General features: G+C 46.0%; 1 protein-coding gene across 2 annotated transcripts in view; it reads right to left on the bottom strand.

Moving 5' to 3' along the window:
• Positions 1-17,809, bottom strand: part of nelfb (negative elongation factor complex member B) — a 39,417-nt gene that overhangs the window by 11,094 nt on the left and 10,514 nt on the right. The window contains exons 2-8 of one of the 2 annotated variants that reach the window (XM_085965778.1): positions 13,693-13,856; positions 10,987-11,086; positions 10,519-10,749; positions 8,431-8,616; positions 3,544-3,656; positions 3,347-3,470; positions 1,504-1,599 (exon numbers count right to left, since the gene is read on the bottom strand). In XM_085965778.1, the coding sequence (XP_085821904.1) occupies positions 1,504-1,599; positions 3,347-3,470; positions 3,544-3,656; positions 8,431-8,616; positions 10,519-10,749; positions 10,987-11,086; positions 13,693-13,856 (1,014 nt within the window). The remainder of the gene's footprint in view (positions 1-1,503; positions 1,600-3,346; positions 3,471-3,543; positions 3,657-8,430; positions 8,617-10,518; positions 10,750-10,986; positions 11,087-13,692; positions 13,857-17,809) is intronic. The other variant, XM_085965779.1, reaches the window with a different exon arrangement.

Here is a 17,809-nt window from a genome sequence, read left to right as displayed (position 1 = left end):
GTTCAGGAGGGCCAATTAGAGGAGAAATGCAAGGAGTAAAGGAAATGGTAAATCTGTGATGAAAACGCTGTCAGATCTGTGCCAACTATTTATCGGTAATGAAACAAAAAATATGTTTCGAACGTAATAATTGTCAGGGGTCCTATGTTAAGCCTTGTAAATCTATTTACTCCGTAGAACAGTTGTGCAGACCTGCTCTGTTAACACCACCCAAGGGAATTCTCCTGCAGCATTTCTGCTTTTTATCATCAATATATGTCCAGACCAAACGTGAGCAGTTACCTTTTTGAAATCTTACCTCTACTAAAATGTAGCTGAAGTTTAACGGAAATGAAGAATTTTTAAAATAAAAAAAGGGGAAAAATTCCATGCTGTCAATCAGTTGGAGGCACTGACATGAATGGCAGCAACCTGACTTACTCAAGCTGGATCTTGACTGATGCCACCAGAGGTGTTCCACCACTTTACCTATGAACACTTTTTTTTTTAAGGTGATTAAGGTATATTCATTATGTGTACAAATATGGAGTGTTTTATGACTGAAGACATCAATTCCTGCTTATCTATGGAAGGCATTCAATTCTTCATTATAGGCTTAACAATGAAAAAGCAAGTGTCGAAGTGGCCACCATAATCAAGTTGTACTCTCATGCCAAGTAAAATATATTTCAACTTGCACGGTAAATTCATTTGGTTCATATTTCTTTCTCTTTTATAAATACATTTTTCCCCGATTAGACTACATTCAAGTTCACTGTAGACAGTTCATCACGAGAAATGCCCTTTCAGCTGCTTTTGAACTATCATAATGGCAACTGCATTTCAGTGCCTACCATTGATTCATTAAAGGTAGGATAGATAAGTAGGATAATTAATACAGAACAATGTAGTGATATCTGCACTTGATCTACAGGCAGTGCAATGCAATACTTTCCCCCCCCACCTCCATAACTGATGACAAACCAATGAATTAAAAGGTTGCTGCAGTGAAGCATCTGCTTGTTAACTGGTTGTTTGACTTAAACGCTTCATTTAGAATAGTCTTGGTGATATTAGCAAGACCCATAGTTAAGATTTTAACTAATAAAACCACTTTGGGTTTCAAGAAATCAAAGAGCGATAATAAATAAATTATAATGCACAGATCTACACATGTTTTAAATGTCACTGTTATGCAGTGCACGGCTCTATTTAATCTTCCTGATTAATTGTATGCTAATTCTGTAACAGTCCAAGTCTAAGGCTGCACGAGAGACACCTCAGAACATTAATATTCAAATCTTATCAGGGCATCTGTGGAGATGTTAAGTATTCAAGATATTCTAAACCAGTTTGTACAGTTTGATGAATGAAGTATAATAAAGTAGAAACTGGATGTAATATGTGAGGAATGCAGTCTTTTTAGATCGAGTCAGCTAGTCACAAAGAACTTCAATAATCTGTTACTGTGCAGGATATTAGTAACCAATACCATAAAGCAATGGATTAGGTTTCCTAACTTACCATTTTTGGCTCCTTGAACACCTGGCTGTCAATCATATCCCAGGCCCCTTGACCCAGCGAGAGCATACGCAGCAAGAGGAGGAGGTCTGGACTGTCCTGTTGAATTCCACAATTATCAGTCTTCAGTAATACATTAATCTCAAGATAACTTAATTTAAGGAAAGGTAGATTTTTGAGAAACATACATCTTTTAAAAAATAATATGCGACCAAATCATACTACAGGAAACTTTCGATTAACCGGCCCCTAAATAACCGGAACACTCTATCCACCGGCAAAATTCAGGAGTCGGTTCAGGTAACTTTTTTTACTCCATTTGTTGCTGTGCAAGGGTGTAGCTGAAGCTGTTGCTAAGCTACAGAGACGCTTGCAACTTGTGCCGATTGTTTTGAAGCTGTTGGGTTTGTTGCTTTATACGGAGCTCTGAGCTCCGTATCTTTTACTATAGCGTTCGGTTATCCGGAATTGTTGATGAACCGGCACCACGTCGGTCCCGTCCGTGCCGGATACCAGAAAGTTTCCTGTAAATACTACAAAAACACAAAGCGGTATGGAATAATGCAGGCCTCGATCTGTAGCAAACAACAAGAATATGGATGTTTGTACATTACAACAACAACTTGGTCAGAGAGGGTCTTAAAAGGAGAGACGGAAGTGTTTAGGAAGGGAATGCCAGGGCTTAGAGCCTAGACAACAAAATCCCCATTGAAAATTAGCATTTTGAATACTAGGGAAATGTTTTGGTAGCTCAGTAACGAGTTCAAAGTAACAAGCTTTCACAATTTATTTAATCAGAGATTAAAAATGTGCCTGAAATTACACAATTGGGAATATAAGTTAGCCACAAAGTGGTTCTGAAAAACAAATATTTTACTTTATAAGTTAATGTCATGACTACTAAAGAGTAAATGCAGCAAGTATTTTTTGGCAACTATAAAAACAAATGATTGTAAGATCACTTAATTTTATTTACAGTGCTTTTAGCTTTCAGTTTTTATACATTTTATCTGTTAATGTCTCACTCATAAGGCATCTTTTAAAATGCCAAATCATTACAAAGAAGTATAAGTAACTTCATGTTTTTCAATAATTATTGAAACAAGTATCCACTGTACCACATGGCAGCTATTTTGGATGAATATCTGAGTTCAATAGTGGGAGAAGGCTGAATTTACACATTTGGGCTGAAATCACTGCTTAAATACTTTGTGTAAATTGCTGCCAGACCTGATGTTAATTACATGCTCAGGCTCTGTAATCCTGCCAAACGCTTCCACAACAATGTTCCTATTTAAACAAAAATAATGGCGCGGTGGGGGGCGGGATGGAAAGGAGCAAAAGGATGTTCAAATTCTGCAGTTTTGCCAATGGTTTGAATTTAAAAAGATGATGGTTTATCACACAACAGGATGCAAAAGTATTTTACGCAGACATTACAGGAAAGTACATTTTCTGCTTAAATATAAGAAAACCATCACCAACAAGGAGAGCGTAATCTGTACTGCAGGTAGGAAAGGTTAGAAAGAATAAGATCAGGCTTTTTAGAACTGCTGTATCACCAATTCTTCAAAGTTATGTATATTCTATTTAGCATTTTTTCAACATTTTTTTCTCAAATACGTATAATGCTACCTGATAATTAACATATTAAATCAAAAGTAACACTGGACATACCTTGAACATTACATAATGCCCAGTTGCATTTTGTAATTTGGCCAAACCTTTGGGGTTTCATATTATTTGAATTCTGCATCAGTGAGAGAATTGACTGAAAACAATCCAAAGCTTAGATCATGGTTCTGTTTCAGACATTGAATTATGCCAAAAGTTGTGAAGTACTTACTCTGGGTAATGCATCCTGGCTGACCAACTCCTGGAGATTTTTCACAGTACTCAGAGCCAGAGTATTTATTGCAAAGGGGTCGCAAAGGATCATTGAGAGGTCACTGAAAAGAGACAGTATTACCCTAGCACTCCAAAACAATAAAACAGATTGTACCCATATAAAGAATGGGGATTTTTTGCTGGGAGCTCACTCACCCTAACACCTGCTCCTGTCCCTTCTTAACTCCATCCAAGAAACCTTGCAATTCTCGAGCTCTCTTTGCATCTACAAATCTCTCTCGAATGCAAGCATCAAGGCACCAGGTAAACTGTAAACAGAGAAGTCAATTTTTTTACATTCAATTTCTGGTTTTAAGATGGTTGTTTAAACTGCATCTGTTGTAAAATAGTTTGAAAAGATATTAACAGTGAATAAAATGTAAGTCTTATTTGTTATGAGCAATCATATTATTCCATTAATACTCAAACGTGTGAGGACAGCTAAACCATTTCTACAATAAAAACAAAATTAAAAAATATTCTGTGTTTTCATATATTATCTCCAGTTCTTCCTTAGCACTATCAAGCATGAGACAGTTACATGAATAATTTGAGAGATGCTCAAAGATAAAATTGCAAAGTATATCCAGCATTCAAATAGTTAATGCAACAAGACAGCGTGGAGAATCATTTCCTTGTCTGTATCTCGTGTATTGAAGGATTTTTGAAACAATGACAGGTCACTGAAACTACTGAAGGTAAGGATGCATCTTGGATTTGGGGGCTTTTTTTCTGGGGCTGGTGGGAGAACACAGAGGACATAGACAATCATTACCAGTTTCCCTGCCCCCTCGCCATAATCACCACTAGTTTCCCTTCTGTTCCAAGGTCTTGACGTTATACTGTGGGAATGTGAATGTTCAACGGCTTAACACATTCGTATGAAATTCTTTTGCTTGCTACTTTGCACCTAGACAGTAATCCATTTAAAAATGCCTCCCTTAAAGCAGGCAAAAGAATTTCGCACAAACATATTAAGCACTAGCTGAAGTGCCCAGCGGTGCCGAGGGTCTTTTGAGGGCATGCTGTTGTTGGAAGAGAGAGCAAGCGAGCGACTGGGGGGGGGGGGGGAAAGAGAGAGAGCGACGGGGGGGGGGGGGGGGAAAGAGAGAGAGCGACTGGGGGGGGAAGAGGGAGAGCGACTGGGGGGGGGGGGGGAAGAGGGCGCGCGACTGGGGGGGAAGAGGGCGAGCGACTGGGGGAAGAGAGAGAGCGACTGGGGGGAAGAGAGAGAGCGACTGGGGGAAGAGAGAGAGCGACTGGGGGGAAGAGAGAGAGCGACTGGGGGGGAAGAGAGAGAGCGACTGGGGGGAAGAGAGAGAGCGACTGGGGGGAAGAGAGAGAGCGACTGGGGGGAAGAGAGAGAGCGACTGGGGGGAAGAGAGAGAGCGACTGGGGGGAAGAGAGAGAGCGACTGGGGGGGAAGAGAGAGAGCGACTGGGGGGGAAGAGAGAGAGCGACTGGGGGGGGAAGAGAGAGAGCGACTGGGGGGGAAGAGAGAGAGCGACTGGGGGGGAAGAGAGAGAGCGACTGGGGGGGAAGAGAGAGAGCGACTGGGGGGGGAAGAGAGAGAGCGACTGGGGGGGAAGAGAGAGAGCGACTGGGGGGGAAGAGAGAGAGCGACTGGGGGGAGAGAGAGCCTGGGGAAGAGAGAGCGACTGGGGGGAAGAGAGAGAGCGACTGGGGGGAAGAGAGAGAGCGACTGGGGGAAGAGAGAGAGCGACTGGGGGGAAGAGAGAGAGCGACTGGGGGGAAGAGAGAGAGCGACTGGGGGAAGAGAGAGAGCGACTGGGGGGAAGAGAGAGAGCGACTGGGGGGAAGAGAGGAGAGCGACTGGGGGAAGAGAGAGAGCGACTGGGGGAAGAGAGAGAGCGACTGGGGGAAGAGAGAGAGCGACTGGGGGGAAGAGAGAGAGCGACTGGGGGGAAGAGAGAGAGCGACTGGGGGGAAGAGAGAGAGCGACTGGGGGGAGAGAGAGAGCGGGGAGATGGGGGGGGAGAGAGAGCGACTGGGGGAAGAGAGAGAGCGACTGGGGGAAGAGAGAGAGCGACTGGGGGGAAGAGAGAGAGCGACTGGGGGAAGAGAGAGAGCGACTGGGGGGAAGAGAGAGAGCGACTGGGGGAAGAGAGAGAGCGACTGGGGGAAGAGAGAGAGCGACTGGGGGGAAGAGAGAGAGCGACTGGGGGGAAGAGAGAGAGCGACTGGGGGGAAGAGAGAGAGCGACTGGGGGGAAGAGAGAGAGCGACTGGGGGGAAGAGAGAGAGCGACTGGGGGGAAGAGAGAGAGCGACTGGGGGGAAGAGAGAGAGCGACTGGGGGGAAGAGAGAGAGCGACTGGGGGAAGAGAGAGAGCGACTGGGGGGAAGAGAGAGAGCGACTGGGGGAAGAGAGAGAGCGACTGGGGGGAAGAGAGAGAGCGACTGGGGGGAAGAGAGAGAGCGACTGGGGGGAAGAGAGAGAGCGACTGGGGGGAAGAGAGAGAGCGACTGGGGGGAAGAGAGAGAGCGACTGGGGGGAAGAGAGAGAGCGACTGGGGGAAGAGAGAGAGCGACTGGGGGGGAAGAGAGGTGGAGGGGAAGGGGAGGGGGGGAAGGGGAGGGGGGATGGGAGGGGGGGAAGGGGAGGGGGGAAGGGGAGGGGGGGGAAGGGGAGGGGGGGAAGGGGAGGGGGGAAGAGGAGGGGGGAAGGGGAGGGGGGATGGGGAGGGGGGGAAGGGGAGGGGGGGAAGGGGAGGGGGGGGAAGGGGAGGGGAGGGAAAGGGAGGGGGAGGAGGAGAGGGAGAGGAAGGGGGGTAGAGTCATCGAGCCCCCTGATCCCCGAGGCTCGCCCCCCCCACCCCCCCCGAACTCCCGAGCCCCCTGATCCCCGAGGCTCGCCCCCCCGAACTCCCGAGCCCCCTGATCCTTGCCCCCCTGAACTCCCGAGGTTGCCCCCCCCCCAAACCCCCCCCCCCCCAGCTACCCCCCCCCCCCCAGCTCCCCCCCACCCCACCACCGAACTCCGGAGGCCCGATCTTCCGAGCACCGGCCCCCTGCCCTCCGGAGCCCCGCCCTCCCGAGCTGGCCTTCAAGACCGCCAATTACGGCTGTGAGAGACGGCCGGCGGGCCCGGTTGCCGGGGTAACCCTTCCCGCTCACCAAGCCCCGTCCGAGATCCGCACTCCCGAGAGCCCCGCCCCCCCCCCCCGCCCGAGCCGAGTGGGGAACAGAGAGACGCCGCGTCTCAGCTGCTCCTGCTGCGCGTGCACCCTGACCCTCGTAGCTGACGCCGTTGCCCCGGGTAACGTGGCAGCGGGGGGGAGGGGGGGGGGGTGGGGGGGCGGTGAGGAGCTTAGCAGAAGCCGTGGGACAATTACCTAGCTCGGGCCTGGCTGGGCAAGAAAGGCCCAGGCTTTCAGGCCTAACAAAAACGGGGAAAGGTAGGAAAAAGAATCTTCAGGTTAGGGAAAATATTTACAAATGAATCTAGTTTTTTTTTTAAAACAATTTAATAAAAACAATTTTATTTTGCTGGAAATGTATATTTGAAAAGAAAGACGCAGAAAGCAGGAAAAAGAATGGAAGCAAGATGGCGGCTACTCACCTCGGTTCAGAATGATAAGGCCCGCCCACACACGCACCGATTGGTCGACCGTCAGGTCACCAAAGTGTAGGATTGGTCAAGCGTCCCGTCACTCGACCGTAGGAGGGCCCGGCCGCACGCGCCAGCAACCCGGCGTACGATTGGTCGACCTCGAGGTCACTCTGTCGCTAATGAGCGGATAATGAGATGCTAATGAGCGGAATGTTGAAGGTTTTTCGGATACCGCGGGCGCGATTTTTATCCGGCCGAAACGTAAATACGCTTAAGACCGTTTTGGAAAGGTAAGCTTTCTTTCGACGTAACGCACACATAGGTACGCTCTATAACTTTCGAGCGCATACCATACAGACGCACACGTGAGGACAGACAGAAGGACAGAAGGAAGCATCCGTTTATATATATATAGAAGATTTGCAATCTAATGTTCTAAGAGAGTAATTTCAAGGCCCAAGAGTTCAACAGGAATGCTCACTGGCCACCTGGGATATTCTCTACCTTGCAGATCTCAATACTCCGAGCCCACTAGAGACTTTTCACTGTGACAAGTTTTGGGGTATAAATACTAAAAGGATAAATGCCTGTAATATAAAATCTGTCTTCATTGAGGGGAGTTCAAATATCTTTTGATAGTGTGGAACTACACAATGACTAAGAACTCAAAAAAGTGAATGAATAATGTAGTGAGATCAAATGCACCTTTACTGCTCACCAAACATGCAGCGGACAAGCTTAAATTCCAGGGTCAGGAGGATGGCCTGGGTAATCCCCACCACAGGTGGGTGCCCATGTTTCCAGCCACATGGGCGTGCGTGCCCTCGCAATGACAATGGAAACTCCAACAAGGTCAGCACTGGAAGGAACGATCCCTGCAAAATGGCTGGGATCGCAACCCGAGGAATTTATAGGCCAAGATCTCTTTATACAGGAAACGTGCCAAGATCTCTTTATACAGGAAACGTTGTGATATCCGGCACCGACGGGTTGCCGATCTATCAAAACTGCCGGACATACAAAGTTAATGTTGAAGCATACGGAGGTTTTCATCTCCGTATCTGACAACAAACACTGTTGCTTAGCAACAGCTTCTAAAGAGTCGGCTGCAGCTGCAAGCGTCTCTAGCTGAAGCTGTTGCTATAGCTACAGACCTTGCAGTGGCTGACTGGGAAAAAAAAAGAATGAGATCTAAAAAAACTTACAGAAAACGGCTCCTGATTTTTGCCGTTAGATCGAGTATTCTGGATTTACAACCTCCGGATAAACCAAAGTTTCCTGTATGAGGTATCCATATATTCTGGACTTCAAAAACACTAAAATTATCGGTTAAGACACAGACAAAAAGCTATTGCTACCTGTTTCCCGATCCCAAGCCCTCACTTTAAAAACAATGTGCAAGCAAAAGGGATGAAAGATCTCATTTTCAAGTTGAAGTACATGTGTAGTGCACGTCAAAACGTCACTGTACCTTGTGGCAAGGATCCACAGAACATATTTCACTGATATCTAGGTCATGCAAAGACATCAAAAGTTCTGCCCGCAGAGTGCAATAATGGACGTTCCTTGTCCGCAGGAAGAGAGTGCGCAGGAACTGCAGCACCATGTCGTACAACTTCACGTTTTTCCCAATCATGTTGGTTAATTTCTGGACAACCTAGACACACAAGGGAAACAGAATCGTGAAAATATTACAAGCAAAGCAGGTCTTCAAATATTCAATAAAACTTTGAAGTTTTGCAAAAAGAAAAAATATACATTTATGTACTATTATTATTATAGTTATAAGTCACACTGAAATATACAGTAATAAATAACTTCTAGCTAGTTGGCTTGTAGTAACTCAACCAAAGTGGCCATTTTCATGCTTAGACAGGGTACTGGTAGACTACTTGACCATGAGCGGCATTGCCTATAGCCCAATCTAGACTTCAACTGGCATTTACACAAGAATACTTGCAGCATGACTCGCTGGGTGGCCATCAGGAGCAGAAAGTTTCTCTACCTCAAGGATGCCAAGGTGAACTATAGTATCCCTGTCAGATGTAACAGTTTATCATTCAAGATACCCCATTACCATGCCCATATGTATGATTTTTTCTAGGAATCCACGATTACATGTACTTTCCAAAGGCTAAGACAACATGTCAAAGTTAATGCACAGGTAAGGGTGGGGGGTTGGGCGGGGAAGGAACCCTCTCGTCCCCTAGTAACTCCTCCCCTTTCTTATCACGACACAAAGCCCCATGGTAAAACTTGTAATGCTAAATCCGCAACAAGCAACAGAAGAAAAACTCTTAATAACGAAAGGAAAAACAAAGTGAAGAATATTTATATAATAAGATAGCTGGAACTTTTGTTTATGGTGCTTTACAGTCTCATGGTTTAGATCGCTCTCAGTTTATGAAGTCATCTGTAGCCCTTAAGTACATTCATTACTCTACACATCACACCTTTCCCACTCATCTCTATACAGTTTTATATAGTTCTGCAATTTTGATTACGTAGAGTTACATAGAATATAAGGCACAGATACAGGCCATTCGGCCCAACTAGTCTATGCCGTCATTTATGCTCCACTCGAGCCTCCTCCCTTCTTTTCTCATCTAACTCTATTCCCTTCTCCCTCATATGCTTGTCTAGCCTCCCCTTAAATGCATCAGTGCTATTTGCTTCAACCACTCCCTGTGGTAGCAAGTTCCACATTCTCACCACTCTCTGGGTAAAGAAGTTTCTTCTGAATTCCCTATTTGATTGGAAAAGGAATTTAAAGATTTTCTACAATTGTACAAAAAAAGCAAAACTATATGCAGCAGTAGGGGTAAAAACATGTTTCATCAACTGGACATCTTCATTCATACCAGGTGTCATTCTCACAAAAAAATCTGATTGTTTGCCAAACACTTAATTAACTATATTGCTCAGCAATCTCTCTCAAACTTCCTGCCAACTCGTTCCCTACCAGCCACTGCAGCAGCCTAACCTCTGACTCGCCGTGAGCAACGCCATGGGAGATCTATTTGTGTCTACATACCACAGATTTTCAACGGGTACATGGGGAGGTGGGAGGCAGAGCTCAGGGCTCTATAAGCTCTTCAGATTTCTGTCTGTATGCAATCATCAAATTTCTGCATGTTTCTGTACTTGTTGACTTATTAACACATGACTTTTATTGTTGTATACCAATATAACATGTTATTTGGGAAGTTGATACTGCTTTTCAGAAGAACAGGGTTTATGTCAAGATTTTTAGGGGTCCCTGGGAATGTGAATATTTACTAGGGTCCCCCCCCAACAGAGAAAAGTTTGAAACCCACTGTTATACAAAGCCTCACAGTGTCCAATGATACAGAAAAATATCCCTGAGCCATTGATACTGTATCTTGCTGCCAAGTTGCCAAGAGCATTAAAAGGCGAGTGAGAAATGGTGAACTTTTCTGGAAGTAGCATGCAGGGATTTGCTTGAACAAGAACCATTCCGTGTATAAGACAGAAGTCTCTGTGACATTTGTGAAATACTCCCTCTGTAATTCTGAAAATAAGCTGCCCTGATCCGTACCTCTCCCTGGCGTCTGGCTTTGGGGGATGCCGAGAAGAAGTTGTGCAGGACTGACAGCTCACTGCTGAAGAGGGCATTTTCTTTCTCAACAATGTACTGCTTCAACAATGGGGAGACCTCGTCTCCAAACAGCGCCTGGTTATCCTGCCAGATCTGGCGTTTCACTTCGGTGGCACAGATTTTGTACAGCTCCTTATCGGCCATCACCAGCTTTAGCTTCTCTTCTGGTACCTGTGAAAAAGTATGTAACGCATGACCATTATGATAGTGCAAGGTAAAGATTAGATGGGCTAGAGCTAATGGAGGGAAGAACATTGGACATATCAGCATGAGGCAACTCCAATGAGCATTTTAATATTAACTTGATCAAGATTTTATCATTTGACAAAAATTGTGACAAGAAAAATCTCAAGCTCATATTTGAGTACAATACTAACATATCACTTTTTCCAACACAGTGCTACTGACCTTAGGTAAGTGCTTCATCACGCACATCACAACGGGTTGTATTGACGGCACTTTAACCAATGGAAAACATTTCCCCAGCAGATCTTCCAGCTTGTTGTACCTGAGGAAAAATATTCAGAAAAATGACCAAATGGCAGCAACAATATGTGCACAAGAATTAAGTCTCACGTGAGAAACTGTTAATCAAAAAAATCCAATTACAATTAGAGTTACTTTGTATCATAATAGAGTTCCAAAATGCCAGACCATTCCCAGTGCTTTCTAGCTCATTGCTGAACTGTATCATTCAGCATCAGAATTTTATTAAACATGATTTAAGTCGGATATTCCGACCCCCACGGGTGCGTACGCACCCATAGGGGCCTCGCAAGTGCCGGTTTCAGGCATGCGAAAAGCGCATGCACTAAAACCCGGCACTTCCGATCCTCCGCCTGCCCGGGAGAAGGGCCTCCGCAGGCAGAGAGTTCCGCTTTCTGCACAACCTCCGCCCGCTGAAAACCTTTAAAAATCTTACGCCTGGTAAAAGCAGGCGTAAGGCCTGCTTGTACCAGCATAAGAGTTTAAAAAAAAAAAAAAATTTCCACTCATTTATAATTTAAAAATAGTTTAAAAAAAGGTAAGTTTATTTTTAGCCCCATAAAAAACTTCAATTATTTTTTTCAAAAAATTAAATTTTTGTTTAAAATATTTAATGTAATTTTAAATACATGATTTAAAAAAAAAATTATTTAATGTTTTTTAAGTGATCTCCATTCATACTTTTGACAGATCTATGCCTAGAGGCCTGTCAAAAATGTGCAGGGGGATTCCCTTCTTTGATTGGTTCCCCATGGCCCACGTGATCCCAAGAGCGCTTGCGAACGCACCAGGAGAGGCCCAGGATCGGAAGTCTCAGGACCTATGGAGCCAGAAAGTAAGTGCATAGATGTTTCCAGATCGGAGGCATTGGCACGCAGGAAGCCTCCGATCGGAAAATCTGGCCCAATAGATTTATAGTTAAATACTCCAAAAGGAATTCAGCACTAAATGAGCAAAATAATATAACTGCAAAATAAAGAGAGTTTTTAATGAGGAATAAACTTGATAAGTATCTGGATAAAGGACTTACCTCTGCTTATTTAAAATAATTACATAAGGTATTTGGCTTGAACCTCATTCCTATAGATGAATCAGAATTTTTTTTTGATTTGGCAAATTAATAGTGATTTGGAAATGGAGAGTAGCTTTATGCATGTGTTGTAAGTGTAAATGTTCTGTACTTGAATGTTACCTTGTTAAGTTTTTCATTAATAAATTGGATTTTAACTTCAGGACTTTTCCCCTCTTGATATTTGAAACCCTGGGAAATGTATCCACACAAGCAATTGTGACCTTGAACACCCACTTACTTCAATAAACTGAAGGCATTACTGAATTTTAGCCAGAATTAAAAATGATTTTTCCCTCTTCAGAAAACAGGGTAGATTTTGAGGTGGAAACTTTCAGTCTGTGTGTGTGTAAGATTACGAACTCAACACTGGGCTAAACTGGAGTACTGCCGGACAAATGTTAGCAAAAAAACACGCTCTAAAAAGCCTACATAATGGCCCAGAAATTCCAGGCCCAACGCGTGAGTACGGACGGGGGTACTCACGCGTGGGCCCGATGGAAGTGCCGGTTTTCAGCATGCACAGCGCATGCGCGGAAAACCGGCATTTCCTGTCCTCTGAACCAAGGGGTTCAGAGGACGAACGTGTGCGTGCAGGAGTCTGCGCGTGCACGCTGAAATTCCTTTTTTTCCCCCCCACAGGTTTGCGCGTGTGTAAGGGCCTCTCCTTTTTACGAATGTAAAAAGGAGACACAAGGACTTCATTCTTTAAGGTAAGTGGTCTATTACTTAAAATTATAACATTTTTTCCACAGCTTTATTGTTTTTAAGGACTTTACAGTAAGGTAAGTGTAGTTTTAGACCCGATTAAAAAAAAAAAATTTTTTTCAAAAATTTGATTAAATGTTTAAAATAGTTTTTTTTAAAGTTATTTATAGTTTATTTAATTAACTGGGATGGTTTTTAAAATTTTATTTAAAGTTAAACTAGTCTTTTGGGCGCCCGTACTTTTCATGAGTTTGACAGTTCTTACTATCAAACTCATGAATGAAGTTTCCCCTCCCCTGATTGGCTGCACAGTGCTCACCTGATCCCAGCCGGCACATCGAACTAACTACGCCGCTGGATCAGGTAAGCACAGCGCGCCGACATCTGAACCGGGCCAGTGACAGGAATTCCAAGCAGGCCCAGACTTCAGATGTCGGCGCGCCGGGTGAGTGCACATCGGGGGCTTGCACGCGCGGCAAGCCCCCGAACCTAATTTCTGGGCCATTATGTTTACTGCACAACAGGAGGCCGACACAATGTGTATGTGAAAGAGACACTCATTTTTAAAGTGTTGATAAAGGAAAGAAACTTACAAATCAAGTTGGATATTCAGAAAAGTATTTTTGAAGTTATAAGACGGTTATCATTTAAGGATACACAAACTGCACTACAACAGAAGTCTTTCACCTCAAGCATAGCTTGGGAAGGGAAAACATTCCTAACAACTGCTAACTCTCATCATTTATTGCCTGTGACAATAAAATTTCATAATCAGATTTTAGGGACATGCCTTAATCATTATAAAATTTGGCCAGATGCCACACTGTATCACATGATTTATGTAACTCCACCTGTCTCCGTCTTTTCCCTCTGATGCTATGGTGGCGACTTTATCCAGCAGTTTTTCTCGTAGTTCGTCAAATACAGACTGGTGGAATTCCAGCCTGGGAATGCTGTGCAGGTCCAAGAAAGGTAAAGCTGACTGCAGGGATGGCAGTAAGATTCCATTTTCAATCTGAATTTAAAAAAACAGCCAACTAGTATACAATATACAGTAATAAACAGCCCATTGGAGGATACTGGGAGGTCTCAGCAGGGAGGAGTCTGAAGAAAGAGTAACGTAGGTTTCAATCAATCCTGATCCCACCTGCTTTTGAAGTGTAATGATGCTGACCTTTTGAACACGTCCATTAGATGGGGAAAAGGTTGCCAACTCATCCACAACCTAATAATCAGCAGGGTTCTAATAGTGGATTTACACTTTTATGTGATGGTTGCAAGATTTTAATCTTGCCCAAGAATCATAGAAAGTTACAGCACGGTAGGAGGCCATTTCGGCCCATCGTGTCCGCGCCGGCCAACAAAGAGCTATCCAGCCTAATCCCACTTCCCAGCTCTTGGTCCGTAGCCCTACAGGTTTCCGCAGCCCTGCAGGTTACAGCATCCCAAGTGCACATCCAAGTACTTTTTAAATGCGGTTAGGGTTCCTGCCTCTACCACCCTTTCAGGCAGTGAGTTCCAGACACCCACCACCCTCTGGGTGAAGAAATTTCCCCTCAAATCCCCATTAAACCATCCCCCAATTACTTTAAATCTGTGCCCCCTGGTTTTTGATCCCTCTGCTAATGGAAATAGGTCCTTTCTATCCACTTTATCTATGTCCCTCATAATTTTATACACCTCAATAAGGTCTCCCCTCAGCCTCCTCTCTTCCAAGGAAAACAGACTCAGCCTATCCAGTCTTTCCTCATAGCTAAGATTCTCTACTCCCAGCAACATCCTTGTAAATCTCCTCTGTACCCTCTGTAGTGCAATCACATCTTTCCAGTAATGTGACCAGAACTGCACGCAATACTCTAGCTGAGGTCTAACTAGTGTTTTATGCAGTTGAAGCATAACCCCCCTGCTCTTGTATTCTATGCCACGGCTAATAAAGGCAAGCATTCCGTATGCCTTCTTAACCACCTTATCTACCTGGCCTGCTACCTTCAGGGATCTGTGGACATGCACTCCAAGGTCCCTTTGTTCCTCTACACTACTCAGTGTCCTACCATTTAATGTGTATTCCCGTTCCTTGTTAGCTCTCCCCAAATGCATTACCTCACACTTCTCCGGAGTGAATTCCATTTGCCACTGTTCTGCCCACCTGACCAATTTATTGATATCTTCCTGCAGTCTACAGCTTCCTTCTTCAGTATCAACCACACAGCCGATTTTAGTATCATCTGCAAACTTCTTAATCATACCCCCTATATTCAAGTCTAGATCATTGATATATACAGGTAGACTACCCTTTATCCGGACTTCCGAAAACCGAAACCCTCTAAAAACCGAAGGTTTTTTCGTTCAGCGTAAGTCGTGCGTACGACTTACGCTGAACGAAAAAACCTTCGGTTTTTAGAGGGTTCCGGTTTCCGGAAGTTCGGATAAAGGGTAAGTCGTGCGCACGACCCCCCGCGGACCCCGCCGCCCCCGACAACCGCCGACCCCCCCGCGGACCCTGCCGGCCCCGACAACCGCCAACCCCGCCAACCGCCGACCCCCCCGCGGACCCCGCCAGCCCCGACAACCGCCGACCCCCCCCGCGGACCCCGCCGGCCCCGACAACCGCCGACCCCCCCGCGGACCCCGCCGGCCCCGACAACCGCCGACCCCGACAACCGCCGACCCCGCCGGCCCCGACAACCGCCGACCCCGCCAGCCCCGACAACCGCCAGCAGGACTTGGTGTTCTGATTTTGAATTTTGCGGATTATGCAACCCCACTAATCTCAGATCCTTTGCAGAAATGTATTTACTCACGGAGTCACCTGGGTTACTCCAATCACTTTTCATCTCTAACACTGTTTGTGATGAGGACAAGAATTTGCAAGATCAGCGTACAGTTTTGAATGCACCACGGCCTCTCGGACAGTCAATTTCTCACATCAGGCATGACGTGCACTCCAAAGCTCAAGACTAATAGGATCCACCTTCCACAAAAATTTTACATTTAAACCAGATCTCCAGGACCACGGGCAAGTCATATACTCACAGTGTGTCAGAATGCTAGATTAAAAGGAAACCAACCGCCGGCCCCGACCCCCGCCGACCCCGACTGACTTACGCTGAGCGTCAGCGTAAGTCGTGCGCACGACCCCCCCGCGGACCCCCGCCGACCCACCTTCCGAAATCCGAAATTCTCCTTTATCCGAAACTCGGCTGGTCCCAAGGTTTTCGGATAAAGGATAGTCTACCTGTACCACAAAAAGCAAGGGACCTAGTACTGAGCCCTGCAGAACCCCACTGGAAACAGCCTTCCAGTCACAAAAACACCCATCAACCATTACCCTCTGCTTCCTGCCTCCAAGCCAGTTTTGAATCCAACTTGATACTTTGCCCTGGATCCCATGGGCTTTTAACTTCGTGACCAGTCTGTCATGTGGAACCTTATTAAAAGCCTTGCTAAAGTCTATATACACTACATCAAACGCACTACCCTCATCTACACTCCTTGTTACCTCCTCAAATCAAATTTGTCAGACACAACCATCCCTTAACAAATCCATGCTGACTATCCTTGATTAATCCGTGTCTTTCTAAATGAAGATTTATCCTGTCCTTCAGAATTCTTTCCAATAATTTTCCCACCACCGAGGTTAGGCTGACTGGCCTGTAATTACTCGGTCTATCCTTTTCTCCCTTTTTAAACAAGGGTACCACATTAGCAGTCCTCCAGTGCCACGCCAGAGGGGATTGAAAAATGGTCAGGATCTCTGCTATTTCCTCTTTTGCTTCGCTTAACAGCCTGGGATACATTTCATCCGGGCCTGGGGATTTATCCACTTTTAAAGCTGTGATGCGCTATCAATTACTCATAAAAGACTGAGAGTTAGAAGAGTAACTAAAGGCTTTTATTAACAACAGAATGGAGGTCGGCCTCGAGTGGTCGACCGGTCCAGGATACAAGGGCTGGGGAGCAGTCACCTTTATACTAGGACCTGTGGGAGGAGTCAGCCGAGGCATGTCCAGGCATGTACACAGTGGAATACAAACAGGACAAACAGGAATACAAACAGTGGTTTACCACATTCACCCCTTGTTTAAAATTGAGTCCGGCGGGGTGAAGTGTATTAAAAGTTAGTGTATTGGAGTCTCTCCGGAGGTCTTGTCTGCCGCTGTGATCGGCGTGGCGACGGCAGGGGTAGTGAAGCTTCCGGCGTCGAGTCCAGCGTAGGCTGTGGCACAGGCGTGTCGTCCTCGTAGATGTCGAGCGGGTCGCGGGGCCCAGGCCTGCCGTCTGCTGGGGCTGGATATCGGATCGTGGGGGGGGGTGGTAGTGGGTAGTGGGTTACTGTGGTCCCCGAGGGTGCAAGGTCTCTTATGGAGACTGTGTCCTCCCGCCCGTCCGGGTATGCGATGTAAGCATACTGGGGGTTGGCGTGGAGGAGGTCGACCCTCTCGACCAGGGGGTCCGTTTTATGGGTCCTCACGTGTCTTCTCAGTAGGACCGGCCCTGGGGACGTCAGCCATGGCGGTAGCGACGTCCCTGATGTGGACTTCCTTGGGAAGACAAACATTTTCTCATGAGGGGTGGCGTTAGTGGCAGTGCAGAGCAGTGACCGAATAGAGTGGAGCGCATCGGGGAGCACATCCTGCCAGCGGGAGGTTGGAAGGCCACTAGACTTTAAGGCTAGCAGGACGGCCTTCCAAACTGTCGCATTTTCTCTTTCCACCTGTCCGTTCCCCCGGGGGTTGTAACTGGTGGTCCTGCTTGTGGCAATACCCCTAGTTAGCAGGTACTGACGGAGTTCGTCGCTCATAAACGATGAGCCCCGGTCGCTATGGATATAGCTGGGGAAGCCGAACAGGGTGAAGAGGTTGTTCAGACATTTAATGACCGTGGCACTGGTCATGTCCGGGCAGGGGAAGGCGAACGGGAAACGGGAGTACTCATCAATAATATTGAGGAAGTACACATTGCGGTCGG

This window comes from Somniosus microcephalus, chromosome 23, assembly GCF_052327205.1.
Source record: "Somniosus microcephalus isolate GS21.2 chromosome 23, FLI_Smic_1.0, whole genome shotgun sequence".
NCBI lineage: Eukaryota > Metazoa > Chordata > Chondrichthyes > Squaliformes > Somniosidae > Somniosus > Somniosus microcephalus.
Note: the sequence above shows the minus strand (reverse complement) of the source record. Positions and strands in the feature narration are given on the sequence as shown.